Source organism: Penicillium verhagenii, assembly GCF_028828195.1.
Source record: "Penicillium verhagenii strain IBT 33310 chromosome Unknown utg000003l_segment0_segment0, whole genome shotgun sequence".
Classification (NCBI taxonomy): domain Eukaryota; kingdom Fungi; phylum Ascomycota; class Eurotiomycetes; order Eurotiales; family Aspergillaceae; genus Penicillium; species Penicillium verhagenii.
In genome coordinates this window covers 1,566,197-1,578,637 of record NW_026643167.1, presented here as the reverse complement: position 1 = coordinate 1,578,637, position 12,441 = coordinate 1,566,197, and the positions used below count along the sequence as shown (strand labels likewise).

General features: G+C 47.1%; 6 protein-coding genes across 6 annotated transcripts; 2 read left to right on the top strand and 4 right to left on the bottom strand.

Annotated features, from left to right (window-relative positions):
* Window positions 1–84: 84 nt before the first annotated feature.
* On the bottom strand, window positions 85–2,094 carry N7466_001988 (uncharacterized protein; the record flags this gene model as incomplete). The annotated part of the gene is made up of 4 exons (XM_057161386.1): window positions 85–241; window positions 312–1,136; window positions 1,199–1,777; window positions 1,841–2,094. The coding sequence occupies 4 exons, from the start codon at window positions 2,092–2,094 to the stop codon at window positions 85–87; spliced, it is 1,815 nt and encodes a 604-aa protein (XP_057024671.1).
* A 1,394-nt stretch (window positions 2,095–3,488) lies between these two features.
* On the bottom strand, window positions 3,489–4,838 carry N7466_001987 (putative erythromycin esterase; the record flags this gene model as incomplete). The annotated part of the gene is made up of 1 exon (XM_057161385.1): window positions 3,489–4,838. The coding sequence occupies one exon, from the start codon at window positions 4,836–4,838 to the stop codon at window positions 3,489–3,491; it is 1,350 nt and encodes a 449-aa protein (XP_057024670.1).
* Window positions 4,839–5,116: 278 nt separating this feature from the next.
* N7466_001986 (uncharacterized protein) lies at window positions 5,117–6,503 on the top strand (the record flags this gene model as incomplete). Its single annotated transcript, XM_057161384.1, has 2 exons — window positions 5,117–6,062; window positions 6,124–6,503. Coding segments are annotated over 2 exons (1,326 nt in total), but the record flags the coding sequence as incomplete, so codon positions are not given.
* Window positions 6,504–6,693: 190 nt separating this feature from the next.
* N7466_001985 (putative inositol phospholipid biosynthesis protein Scs3) lies at window positions 6,694–7,726 on the bottom strand (the record flags this gene model as incomplete). The annotated part of the gene is made up of 2 exons (XM_057161383.1): window positions 6,694–6,795; window positions 6,857–7,726. The coding sequence occupies 2 exons, from the start codon at window positions 7,724–7,726 to the stop codon at window positions 6,694–6,696; spliced, it is 972 nt and encodes a 323-aa protein (XP_057024668.1).
* An 814-nt stretch (window positions 7,727–8,540) lies between these two features.
* Window positions 8,541–10,141, top strand: N7466_001984 (class I SAM-dependent methyltransferase; the record flags this gene model as incomplete). Its single annotated transcript, XM_057161382.1, has 11 exons — window positions 8,541–8,573; window positions 8,628–8,659; window positions 8,721–8,768; window positions 8,832–8,862; window positions 9,003–9,038; window positions 9,108–9,226; window positions 9,288–9,313; window positions 9,364–9,394; window positions 9,458–9,812; window positions 9,868–10,068; window positions 10,136–10,141. 11 exons carry the CDS (start codon window positions 8,541–8,543, stop codon window positions 10,139–10,141), a joined length of 918 nt encoding a protein of 305 aa, XP_057024667.1.
* A 779-nt stretch (window positions 10,142–10,920) lies between these two features.
* N7466_001983 (uncharacterized protein) lies at window positions 10,921–12,186 on the bottom strand (the record flags this gene model as incomplete). Its single annotated transcript, XM_057161381.1, has 1 exon — window positions 10,921–12,186. The coding sequence occupies one exon, from the start codon at window positions 12,184–12,186 to the stop codon at window positions 10,921–10,923; it is 1,266 nt and encodes a 421-aa protein (XP_057024666.1).
* Between the last annotated feature and the right edge of the window lie 255 nt (window positions 12,187–12,441).

Sequence of the window (12,441 nt, the reverse complement as noted above, 5' to 3'; positions counted from 1 at the left end):
TTACATAGAGCAAACAATGCACACATCTCATAACTTCCAAAACGCTTCATGATTCATCATCGTTATGTTCCCAAAGGCTCTCTACTAAGACTCAGTCGTATATACGCGAGTCGCGTCTTTCCCGATTCCAGGCGTGCCTGGCATGGGAGGTGAATCGTATGACATGGATGGCGAGTACTCGGTGGTTGCCTCTGCTTGAGGAGCAACAAGAGCGTATTTCTTCCGCTTTGCGATGTATAGACTAGAAGAAACCAAGCGCGTTAGTCATGAGTCTCAAAATAACGTTGGAGGGGGTGTGGGAACTATCTTACCCAACTCCTACGATCAGAGCTGCAAGGAATGGAAGTCCCAAGCCAACACTCAATCCGATAATAAGCTTGTTACTAGTTCCGTCGGTCGTACCATCAAGTATACTGCCTCCCGTTGATCCAGTTGCCGTGGATGGGTTGTAAGATGTGGGAGACCCGGCTGTTGCGCGTAGGCTCCGCACATTCGTTCCAAATTCAACGGTGCTGGTAACCGATGAAATAGTGGTAGCGGGGAATGTTGCCGAGGAACCCGATTGAACAGTGACGGTCGACGTGATAACACGCTCGGTGGAGGTGGTACTCTGCAAAGTCACAGGACAGTTAACCAGCCCCTGAGATTGGCAGTTGATTATAGTATAGGTTTCTGTGGTTGAGATAGTCGTGGTAGTGGAATCATCTCGCGCATCTAGCTCTGCTCGAGCAGTGATCACGGCAGATGTAGTGGCTGTTGAAGTCTTGCTAGTTGCGCAAACACTAGCCAAGGTAGTATACCAGACAGGAATTGTGGTGTTGGGAGATGGACCCCAGGCGATTGCATCAATTGCGACCGTTGCCCCAGCTGCTGCCCCGACAGCCATGGTATATTCTGCAATAGCGGCTAGTTCACAGTCACCGTCATCCGCCGTTGTTGAGCCGTCGACTTCAAGTTGGAAGTCGGCGACATAAGCAAAGATATCGGCCCCAACGCCAGCGCTGAAGCTGGTATCAAGCAGGTCCTCTTTAGTACTGTATACATTTACTCCGAGACTCGCTTCGAGGCTCAGAATGGCCTGTATGGATCCGTTTCCAGCTATCGTGACCGGTAAAAACTCGTAAACACCACCGGGCCTATCATGGAATATGTCTCATTAGCAAGAGAGATCCCACGATGTTCAAGGACATAAACTTACATGGTAAAACTAGACACATTTGAGCTGAACATTTCCATGTCAAAGGCAAGCCCATCATCAAGCTTGATATGAATGCCAGTTCCAATATCAATCTCAGCATCAGCAATCAGAATCAAGCTTACGCTGAAAATTGCCCCTGCATCGACACCTGGAACTTCAAATCCCACAGGGGTATCCGACGTAAACAGGTTGAGCGCATAGGTAGTTTCTGTCGATAGCTTAATATCAAGTTCAAGATACAATTCCAAATTGTCAAACTTGAACTGGATCTGTGCATCCGGAAGACCAGAAAGAGTATCTTCCATGTTCAGGTCCACATCAATGGTCGGCCACGAAATATCGTCAGCGTCGTTCGTGACAATGTCTTCGAGAGTCGATTCGACATAATCTTTTAGCTGGTCGATAACTTGCTCTGTGACATTTTTGACATCGCTTGTAACTTCCGTTATGGTGTCGTTTAAGTTGAAACCCCCGGTGAGGGTCAAGGCTCCGCTCACGGAGCCATCCACATAACAGGTAGAACATATTATCTCTATGGCTGCGGTCACATCCGAGGACGAAGTTTCATCGGTGCTGCCACTGTTATATTGTCAGTGACTTGTCCTCTCGACTAAGCTTACTACATCCATAAAATTATCTTACCTCTCGCCAGAAACGAACAAATTCGCACCAGTCCAGCTTTTCGCCAGTGATGTTTTGTTCATCGAATACACTTTATTGCCGCGCGATTTCAGTGTTGCCATGTTAAGAGCATGGCCCACTGCATTAATCGTGTCTTTATCAGTCGTTCCAGGGGCATTTCGAGTTCGTAGTGCGACATTTCCAGGGGCGAGGGCTGTAGTGAAATCCAACGAAGAGAATACACAGAGTATTCCTGTGAGAAGAGATGCAATCATCTTGAAGAATCACTTTGGCACACCCAATTATAGAGTGATAATCATAAACGATTGTCGTGTACTGTGGTGCCTGACTCTGGAGGGAGAAGATCTCGGTTTTAAATGAACATAGTAGGTCTCTGATCTAGCGCATTCCCGTATTATGATTGACACCATCTTCATCGGATAAACCCTCTTATCTGGTCGAAATCTCGTGTCGGTGGGGTTATGACAGGGGTATGAGGGGACCGTGTACTGCTTAGGGCGTAAACAGAAACAACCCGGATGTGCATGTCTAGCTCGAGGCTGGATGTCAAGCTAGTAGGAAATAGAATCCTCCGACCCAAACTTAGCCTGTTGATCGTGATAGCTGCACGCTAAATGCGGCGAAATGAAGGGAAACAACACGAATTTAGTTTAGCATCATGCGGCTTATGCTTTTGTGAGCTAAATTTGATTCCCCTCATGGTCAAGGTGACACTGACTGGTGTGTACTAGGTTCGTGCGGATAGGGCGATGCAGCATCGTCTGCGGGCCGTACCTGTGCACGGAGCTGAGCCCAAAATTAAACACAAGAAGCGGAACCTCCCTGCCCAGGCGGGGCTTTGGACTCTAATCAGAGGCTGAGTCGGCCCCTAGTCCATTTTGGGGGTGACCCGCAGAGTCACAGATGCAGTATCCATAGTGGCTGGCCTGTAGCCATAGATGTGAGAGTCAGGTGGGGGCTGGACCTCCCGAGCGGGAGGAGATAATCGGAACGTGCTGGCAGCTGCAAAAGCATAGGTCACGAGTCATATACCGAAGTAGGAAAGATGTGTTGTGGGGGCCGTTTTACACCAGTCTTACTGCCATCTGCCGAGTGTTCCGATCAAAGCCTCAATAGTCCTATTGAGTTCCGTTCACAAGGTCGTATGAGACTTCAAATTTTTGGATATCATAACTGTAACTTTGGGAAGCTTGATATAAATTTGACAATTCAAAAGGTTTATTCCAAGTTTACAGCCCGAATGAAGGTAAAATTGAACCTTGAAAAGGCTGTGCTCTTGATGACCTCGGGACTTTGTTGAAATGCCGCATATGTACGATATACACTCAGATGCAGGGTGCCCCGCCCCAATTGCGGCTCGGGCCTGCAATTTCCACCAAAACAGCACAATTTTTGAACGCAGACTTCTACAAAGTATGCGAGGGAGCCAATGACAATGGTAGAATGTGATATCCGACACCTAGGGTGTTCAAGGAAGACTTTTTTCGGATTTATTTTTGAAAGTGTCTACCACTTGGTATCGTGACAAAGGCCACATGGGTTTTCAACAACAATGCAATCGGCGCAGATCTGATGATTCATAGCGCAGATCGACCAAAATAAAACAAACCAAGCACAGATGAACAGTAAGTGGTTAACTGACCACCTTTTAAAGGCCAAATGGATAGGTTTCCTCCTTTCCAAGGGCTGTTTTGGGCTGGATAACCTCCAAAGGCTTCACGGCCTCTGTCTGATCGAACCAAACATATCCATCAAACTGTCTATGAATAATGGCGTGAGAGTAATGAGATGCTCTTTCTGTCTCTGGTCTGTAAATCACACCGATAAAACGCTGGAGACGCTTCTCACGAGCAAGAGCGGCGCGGAGAGTAGGATCTAAGTAGGGTCGTCGGAGCTCGAGAAGAAAGCTCGGTACACCAGTATCATGAGCGATTATTTCCCAACTGTCATCTCTCGAGGGTAGAACATCCATGATTTTCATGTCGTCATCCCAGTCATGAGCTGCAGCGACGGTACCGGTGTGGGTACCGCAGCCAATAATAGCGACATTATCTCGACCGAATTTCTCTTTGCACAATTGGCCGATGTTGAGTTCGTTGCGACGCATTCCCATGCTTGTATAGCGGGCATCTCCAACATGTGAATTATGAGCCCACACAATAGCTTTGTTAGCTGGCGGTGGGCGGTGCTGCATTATCCGTACCAGGGTGTCGAACATGTGGCTGTCTCTCAAGGTCCATGAGCTGGCCTCACTCCAGAACATTGCCTTATAATATTTCTCGGCATCGCGTACAAGATAGGCATTCTGTTTCCCGCTGTGATATTCATCGCGATCTTCACATCTTTCTCCAATGTACCGAAGCCGTTTCTCCAATAGACCCCGCAGAATCAGCATCACCTCACGTTCACAACCCTCCAGTCCATGCAAGGAAGCCAAGCCATATTCAATTGGATCCTCCATCCACGGCATAAGACACCCATAATTTTTTCGTGCTTGTTTACCTGCTGCCGGGTCTACCCGGTCAAGATACTCAATCACAGCTCGCATCGATGTGCCCATACTATATAGATCCAGGCCGTAGAATCCAACTCGCATGTTTGGGGGAAGATCCTTGTTCCAATTGCGTATCCATTCCACCAGATCTTGCATTTCACGATTGCGCCACATCCAGGTCGGGAAACGTTTGAATGGCTCGAATCCATCATCTGTACGGCCAAGCGGCGCTTTGGGACCTTCCCGCATGCGAACATATCGGTCAATGGCTTCGGCATCGGGCCAATCGGCCTCAACGGCAACCATCGTGAAGCCATGTTCCATGATGTATCTTTTTGTGATTTCGGCCCGCGCGTGGTAAAACTCGGATGTACCATGGCTGCCATCGCCTAGAAGTAAAATTTGCACATCGCGATAGGCGTCGAAGTGAGATGCGAAGTTCTTATCGGTGATTGCTGGGAGTGGCTCTATGGCCCGATTGAATAGTTCTTGAAGTTGTGACATAGATGTTGATAATTGCCGGAGAGATCCCAGGCGCATAGCGGGATATGCCGGGACCTAGTAAATTTTCGGTACTTGCAAAACGCATTTTCGATCTTTCCCCGTTTATGCAGGTCTATACAAAGATTGTTAGCTCAGCTGTTTAGGCTTTCCGGAGCGATCCATTCCATGAGATCACAGTCGGGTAACTTGCCAGTAATGATGACTTCACAATCAACCCGAGCCAATAACCTTCATTTCTTCAAACAAGCGTATCTTAATAAAATCGCAAGAACATTTTTATGATCGTATCCAGAGCTAGGTGGCATTTGCCACATCTCATCTTTAAAAATATTTCGCGTTTTAACATCCACGCGACTGTGCGACCTTCTCTCCGGAGAGCAAATATGGCTCTCCCGATCAGTAGTCCCTCCCCGCGCCTGGACCGCTTCCAGCAAGCAATGGAATCAATATATGGTAGTTTCAGCCTAATAGAAGACCCCAAGAGCTGGAATCCGCCTTCGAAGTCAGGCGGGCACCGCGGTCGATATCTATGGACTGATGCATTTGGTGTCATCAACCTGTTGACTATGCACCACGAATACTGTCGCGCTGGTGGGGAAAATATTTCTGATGATCGATATCTTCAGCTGGCTCGTCGACTGATTGAAACCGTGCATGATGTATTGGGTCGCACAAGAGACGGATTGTCGCGACTGCCAGGCGCGACAGAGTCGAATCCTCTTGGTGGGGGATTGCGGATTGGTAAAGAAAATGAGCACGGACCCGACTGCGATGGCCAGTACCATCACTACTTGACAGTGTGGATGTTTGCACTGAATCGAATGGCTCTCGCGTCGGGTGATATGGAATACAACCGTCAAGCTGTGAATCTGGCCCGCGCGATCCATCCAAAGTTCTTTGTGGATCGGTCAGCGCGACGTCCACGTATGATGTGGAAGATGAATATGGATTTATCAGTGCCGCTTGTATCTTCCGAGGGGAATCTAGATCCCATCGACGGGTTCGTCATTTTTCGCATAGTCCAGGCGACGGCTGCAAGTGCAGGCGATGGGGAAGTATTGGCGGAGGAAATCGGCGACTACAAGCGAGTGATGGAGCGAAAAGGGGAGCATTTTGTTTCCAGTGATACCCTAGACTTGGGTATGACCCTGTGGACGGCACATTGGTTCTCGGAGAAAGAAAATTGGGCATCGAACCTGGCATCCAGATGCTTTGACCAGATGTGTGCGTCCTTCATTCCCTAGAGTTGGAGCTCGTTAATGCTGATTCTTGTTCACCGCAATAGACAATTTATTCGAAGTCGATCAGTATCTTTCTCGGAACATCAAATTTCGCTTGGCCTTTAGGGAATTCGGAACCTGCCTGGGAAGTTCTTGTCAGTCATTGCAAACTACCGATAAGGAACGGGCTGTCGATTTCAAGACTTGGTCTGATGCCATAATCACCGATTGGGACCCATATATGGAGCTGTCCATATCTGAAAGTCACTCCCCAGAAGACTTGCGACCTATCACCTGCGTCATGTATGCGACTGCGTTGAATCCAGGCGGTATGATCTTTGATCTTTTCGTATCTTTGAAATTAAGAAAATTGCACTTGCTAACCTTTCTGTGCTATCCAGCATTCTGTGCAGGGTATCTGGGTGCAGAGCCTCCGACATTGCAGAGGTAAATAAAGCGGAGAATCTTCTATACCGTTCAAGTGGTACTCAGAAATTTGATGGGAGATTGGCAGATATCTATTAGTACACTTGAATTCTTTGTCTAATAGCGAACTCAAAATACCCCACCCGGGATAATGCGATGATACACCTTCCAAACAATATATGCAAAGCCGAAAGTGCTGGTCTGGGTAACTAAGCCCCTGGTACACCGACAATATTCCTCCAAGGGGGTAGATTCCTTGGGAGAATGTAAATAGCAAACACGGCGCTCAAGGCGATGAACAATCCGGACCACTGTGAGGTAGACCGTTAGTAATAACTCCGAGTGTAATTTCCTTCGTATATTAAAACTTACCTTCTCCAACCATGTATGGAACCAGATAGCGGTCATGAAAAGCATCCACCAACCTAGAGCCACTACTCCCCAAACAAAACGCAGGGCCCATGTCCTTACAAACCCAGAGCCATCATCCTGTTCACATGTTCTGATATTGGTTGGGTCGCTCGCCTTGCGCTCACGAGAACCATCCCCCTCGGCACGCGAAGGGAACGAGAAGGCACCAACGCCAATGGCCTCGAATGCGAGGAGGGCGGTGGTGAGGACAAGCATAAAAACGTGGCCACTAATGTCATGACCACCTCCCCATAATCCACCGGCCGATTTACAGGCAGCAGCCGAGAACACCGTCTCCAGTTGGATAGAGGGAGTCAAATTCGGTGTCGCTTCTCCTGCGGTTTTAATGATTTCCGAGCATTTCCCGCCCGTGAACACAAAGCTTCGATCAATTATAGCAGGGCCGAAGAACCACTGCGTCATGAGATACCATACTGTCGTCGCGAGTGCGTAACGAGAGACGGCCTGGATGGCCCGGCGAACTCGTGTCTGTTGCTGTGATTCAGGGAGCGAGGCGTAAGGGCGGAAGGCCGGTTGCGTGAGGAGGAGGGAAACAAAAGCGAGGGTTGTCCATAGCCATCCAATCTTAACGAAGTAGATGTTGAAAATGTTGTTCTTCCGCGCAAAGTAGTTGACTGGACTCTCGGAAAGATGTAGGTCTGCTGCCAGGGAAGGCGCCAGGGCTCCTGCTGGTTGGGAAGATGAAGATGCGACCCCCCTTGTGGTTTGAGCCGTTGGTGAGATTGCTGAGAATAAAGATCCTAGCAACAGGGTCGCGGGATATATAAAGAGGACGGTCGCGGAGGGGGGAGGTCGGGCGGGTGTGGCCATTGTTGATGGTTTTTGAGACCCTAGTTGTGGAAATCTTCTGGCGCCAGCGAGTGTTGTGGAATAAGTGCAGAGTGTGAGAGGATGAGCTAATTTATTTCTGCGTCATGTCTTGTGGAATTGGCAAGTTGAAAGTCGCAATAAACAGGGACAGGTAGATGTCACGACAAAGTGGAGGATGACATCAATTTCGCCCGCCGAGGCATGAAGATTGATGCCTCAGGTGAAAAGATCCCGTCAATCTCTCTTAGGATCATATAGCATAATATTTCCTAAACTTTCACCAATCATCTTCCTTGGTCTAGTGGTCATGATTTCCGCTTGTCATTACAACCGATAAGCGCGGGAGACCGGGGTTCGATTCCCCGAGGGAGAGATTTCTTTTTTGTCTTTTTTTCTAATTCCCAGTTGCTGCTCTTGGCATTCCTCTTATTATTTTAGGTAGCATATCCAGATTCTTTATATATAATTATTAGTCGAGTACTTGGGCAGGATTGGAAATCTCCGCTTTGCAGCTAGGTTACTAGCAGATTTTCCGTGGGCGAGGCCTGACCCGCCCGGCTGGTACGGTGGTTTTTCTCGTGTTAGTGCGCACAGGGACCACTTATTTGGCGATGATACAAGTTACAACGGATGCTGCTGAACCCGACACTCTGGGTCGCTCCCAGTTGTCGTCACAATCATAAGACTGGAGTCGGTGTGGCCCTTGAGATTTGCATTTTGGCATTTTTCACTTTTCTCAACTCCTCCGTTTTCTTCACCTTGAATTTCCCTGCGCGTTTTCCCCAAGGGCGCAATATCAGGGATGCGCCTCGTCATGTCAAATGGCTTAGATTCCATCGAGCCTGACGTCAGTCCTTTTGATGAATCGATCTTGTAACTCTGTTCACTGACAATGTGGTAGATATCTGATAAGGATTCGGCATATTCCGGCTCGTAAGTGTTATAGCGTCATGACGTTAACCTAGTACAACCCTGGCGCTGACGATATATCAAGAGACGGAAGCTATACCCAAAGCATCACATCAAGTGCATTAAATTATCAGTATGTCTGAATCTTAGAACGCAGAAGGACCTTGAAATTGCTAACATTTCATACACCCTATAGATATGAGGTAGCGTCGATCTTGTTGCGCCATGTGAGCCACTAGCTCATTTTCTACCATATGTAGAACGGTCGCAGGTATCATTCCTACCACGAAGGAGAATATGTTCTCGTAAATAGCCACCTGTTGATCTATTCATTTGCGTATCCAATCTAACTTTCTTCTGCATATAGCCAAATGATGAGCAAGAACAAGATCGCCTTGATCTAGTTGGTACCCCTAAAATTAGGATGTCACCGATGTTCTTCTGGTTGATATTGACAAGGATGATTTTATAGAGCCATCATATCTATTTAATGCTCCTCAAAGGCGAGTTGTATAGTGCGCCTGTCCGGAATCCGTTAAGGGTGCTTGATATCGGGACGGGCACGGGGATATGGGCAATTGACTTTGCAGAGTACGAAGACACCCAAATACCATCCATACTCTTGTATAATGTCGGTACTAATACCAACAAGTGTAAATCCAGGTTCTACGGTTATTGGTACGAGCTTTGAAATCTTCTTACCCCAAAATGATACTAATTTCAGGCAGGAATTGATCTCAGTCCTATTCAACCGTCATGGTACATATGTTCCATCCCTTAAAAACCATGCAAGCAAAGTAAAATGAAGACTAATGAGCACAGGGTACCACCAAACTGCCACTTTCAAGTCGATGACTTTGAAGAGCCATGGTCTTACAGCCATCCATTTGACTACATTCATGGGCGTGAGCTGGAGGGAGCCATCCGAGATCATGACAGGCTATTTGAACAAGCATTCCAAAATTTAAATCCAAACGGATGGTTCGAAATGGCATCAATGGAGGTGAACACGCATTCAGACGACGGCACCCACCTCAATGCAAAGTGTTTGGTGGAGAGTGTGAGAAATCTGCAAGCCTCATCCGAGAGGTTTGGAAAGGACATGAATTCTGTGGCTACATGGAAGGACCGGTTTGAAAAAGTCGGTTTTACCAATGTCCGTGAAGACATATACAAGGTGAATCCTTAACTTCATATCAAATAGAGCTCAGTGGTTGCTAACTTGAGTGTAGCTCCCACAAAGCCCTTGGCCCAAAGACCCCAAGTTAAAGGAGCTCGGACGGTACCACCAGCTTAACATGCTTGAAGCTATGCCACCGTACACTTTTGCGCTTTTCACCCGCATGCTAGGTTGGAATCGGGTGCAGATCGAGGCTTTATTGGCAGGTGTTCGGCATGAATTAAAAGACCTTTCGAACCATTTGTACTCCAAAGTACATATAGTTTATGGGCAAAGGCCGATACAACCTTGGAAGGGATGCTGAATTATAATACCTATAGATGTAAATAATATGAATGAATGAATACTCATGATTGTGTGAAGGTCTTTCTGGCTCAACCGTTCAATGTTGGAACAAGCCGCCTACTTGGGCAGAACGTTGCGATTTTGTCTTCCAAGCTCTTGAGAATTCCAGTGAGTCTACCAAGCCTCAAGGTTGGAATAAAATCCTATTTCCCAGCATAGAGGAAATTTACTGGATGTAACGTTTATACCCTCCAAGGTTTGGTATATTTAAATGCCACGCTCAAGTTTTTATTGGGAAAGTATTGGCCAGATCTGATTCGCTGTGAGAAGTCGTGGCGCGCGTACGGTATTGTTGACAAAGTGGTGTGGCAGAAAATCAAACCAGACCGAAACATTAATTTCTAATCCAAGGGAGGCCCTCATTAAATAAATCACGTTTGTCTATAATCCCATCATTAATTCTTTGTGCTCGAATTGGTCTTTCAATAAAAATTCCATTTCCGCCACTATATAGAAATTGCCCTCCTAATAGTAGATAGCCGCCACTCCCAAGGTCCCTCCAGAGCTATGACGGGTACCGAGCACCCAGCATCTGGAACTTTTTGAAGATTGGCGAACAGATGATGTGCATGAAGAATCTGGACAATGAAGTTGCGCGGTTGCGAATAGAGTGCATCAGATTTCTAACACAATTTATCAATTGATGAAAATTCCGAGGTTGATTGATTCTAATATTTCTCATATCATCAACATTGAAGTCATAGGGTATATCAAAAGCACGCCTAACTTTGAAAATCACTTAAAAACATGACATGTACCATCAACGAGATCTCTTTTCCATTTCAGCTACAATCCGAGCCAGCGACTCAGATTGTTGCGCCTGAATATCATTTCTCGTCTGTTCCCAAGCCATCATCTCATCCATCTCTCTGTTTTCATAATCGATGCGGTCTTCCATTTCCTTGCTTCTTCTTTGGTCCTCTAATAAATCCTCCACTGCCTGAGTCACAATGATCTTCGGTATTTGGATCATACGCTTATTTGAAGCAACAGATGTCAGTTCTGAAGGAAGCTCGGCAACCACTGGCGAGAAGACTGTGATTTCACAATTCACCGGAAGCTCCACAGGTGACTTGATTGTTGCTTTGCAGTTGGGAGGATCTGAAAGTGATACCCCCCATTTCTCTTCGGGCAAAACTTCTGGAATGGCTACCAAGCTGGTTATATGGTGGAGTACTTTTTCAAGTCGGCTTTGATGTAGCCTGAGGCGAGGGTACTCTTCTCGGATGCGCTGGCAATCTCGAGTTCTCCAGCGCTTGCGACCTGATGAGTTCAGTTTTCCTTTGTGCTTCTCTAGAATGAGACGGTAGTAATCAAGGACTCGAGTCACTTCTTGCTTTGACTCTTCCATGTCGATGATGGTTGAGCTGATCCAGTTGTACTCGATCTCGCCTAATTGACCAGATTTGGATGATCTCAGTTGTTTCACTTGCTCCAGCTGAGCATCAATCTTGGTGATCATTTCAATGAGATCTTTGATTTTTTGGTCTGGTACTATCTTCTTATCTGTTTGTAGATCGATGGAGATTATGCTTGGTGAGGTTGAGCGTGTATCGGCTTCTGATTGAGATCGGCGCCGGCATTTGATTTGTGGGGGTGGTGAAAATTGCAGCGATTTAGGAGACTCTGGAGACCCAATGGACTCCGGTGAGAATGGATAAGACGAATTATGAGGGGGTTGAAAGGCGGTTTGGGCTGAGGCATAAGGCGTATACGAAGGAATTATTGCTGTCGAAGTGATCGGTGCTTTATCCTCGGCGTTTGTTCCATTGCCAGGTATAATGGATGTATTGCTTGACTGATCTGTCGACTTATCTGAGGTTGACTGGCGATATCGACTCATTGAACTCGTCCACGAATCCGTGGAGCGGTGCCATGCATTCACTGTAGTTTGCTGGCATTTATCTTTTGAGTCGTACCACAGATTTGTAGAGCGACGCCAGATATCGGTAGTCGACCGGTGCACTTTATCTGTAGATTGATGCCACAACTCAGCCGGTCGGGTCTGCAGCTGAGTGAATGTCATTCTGTTGGAAGGTGTTTGACGATCGGCAGGACAAACGAAGTTTGTAAGATTCTTTGGTGTAACTCAGCTTCAGAAAAGATGAGGTTGAGATCTGAGATTCCTCAGATCGCATGCACATAAGCGAACAGGCCCGCTTATTATATGGCCTCGGAGAGTGTCAGTACTAGTTTATCGATTCTCTGGGGAATTCGGAACGCCGCTCATTGGAAGCTTGGCAAGGCTGCGGCATTGCTTCGAGGCTTAGAATTGCGCTTA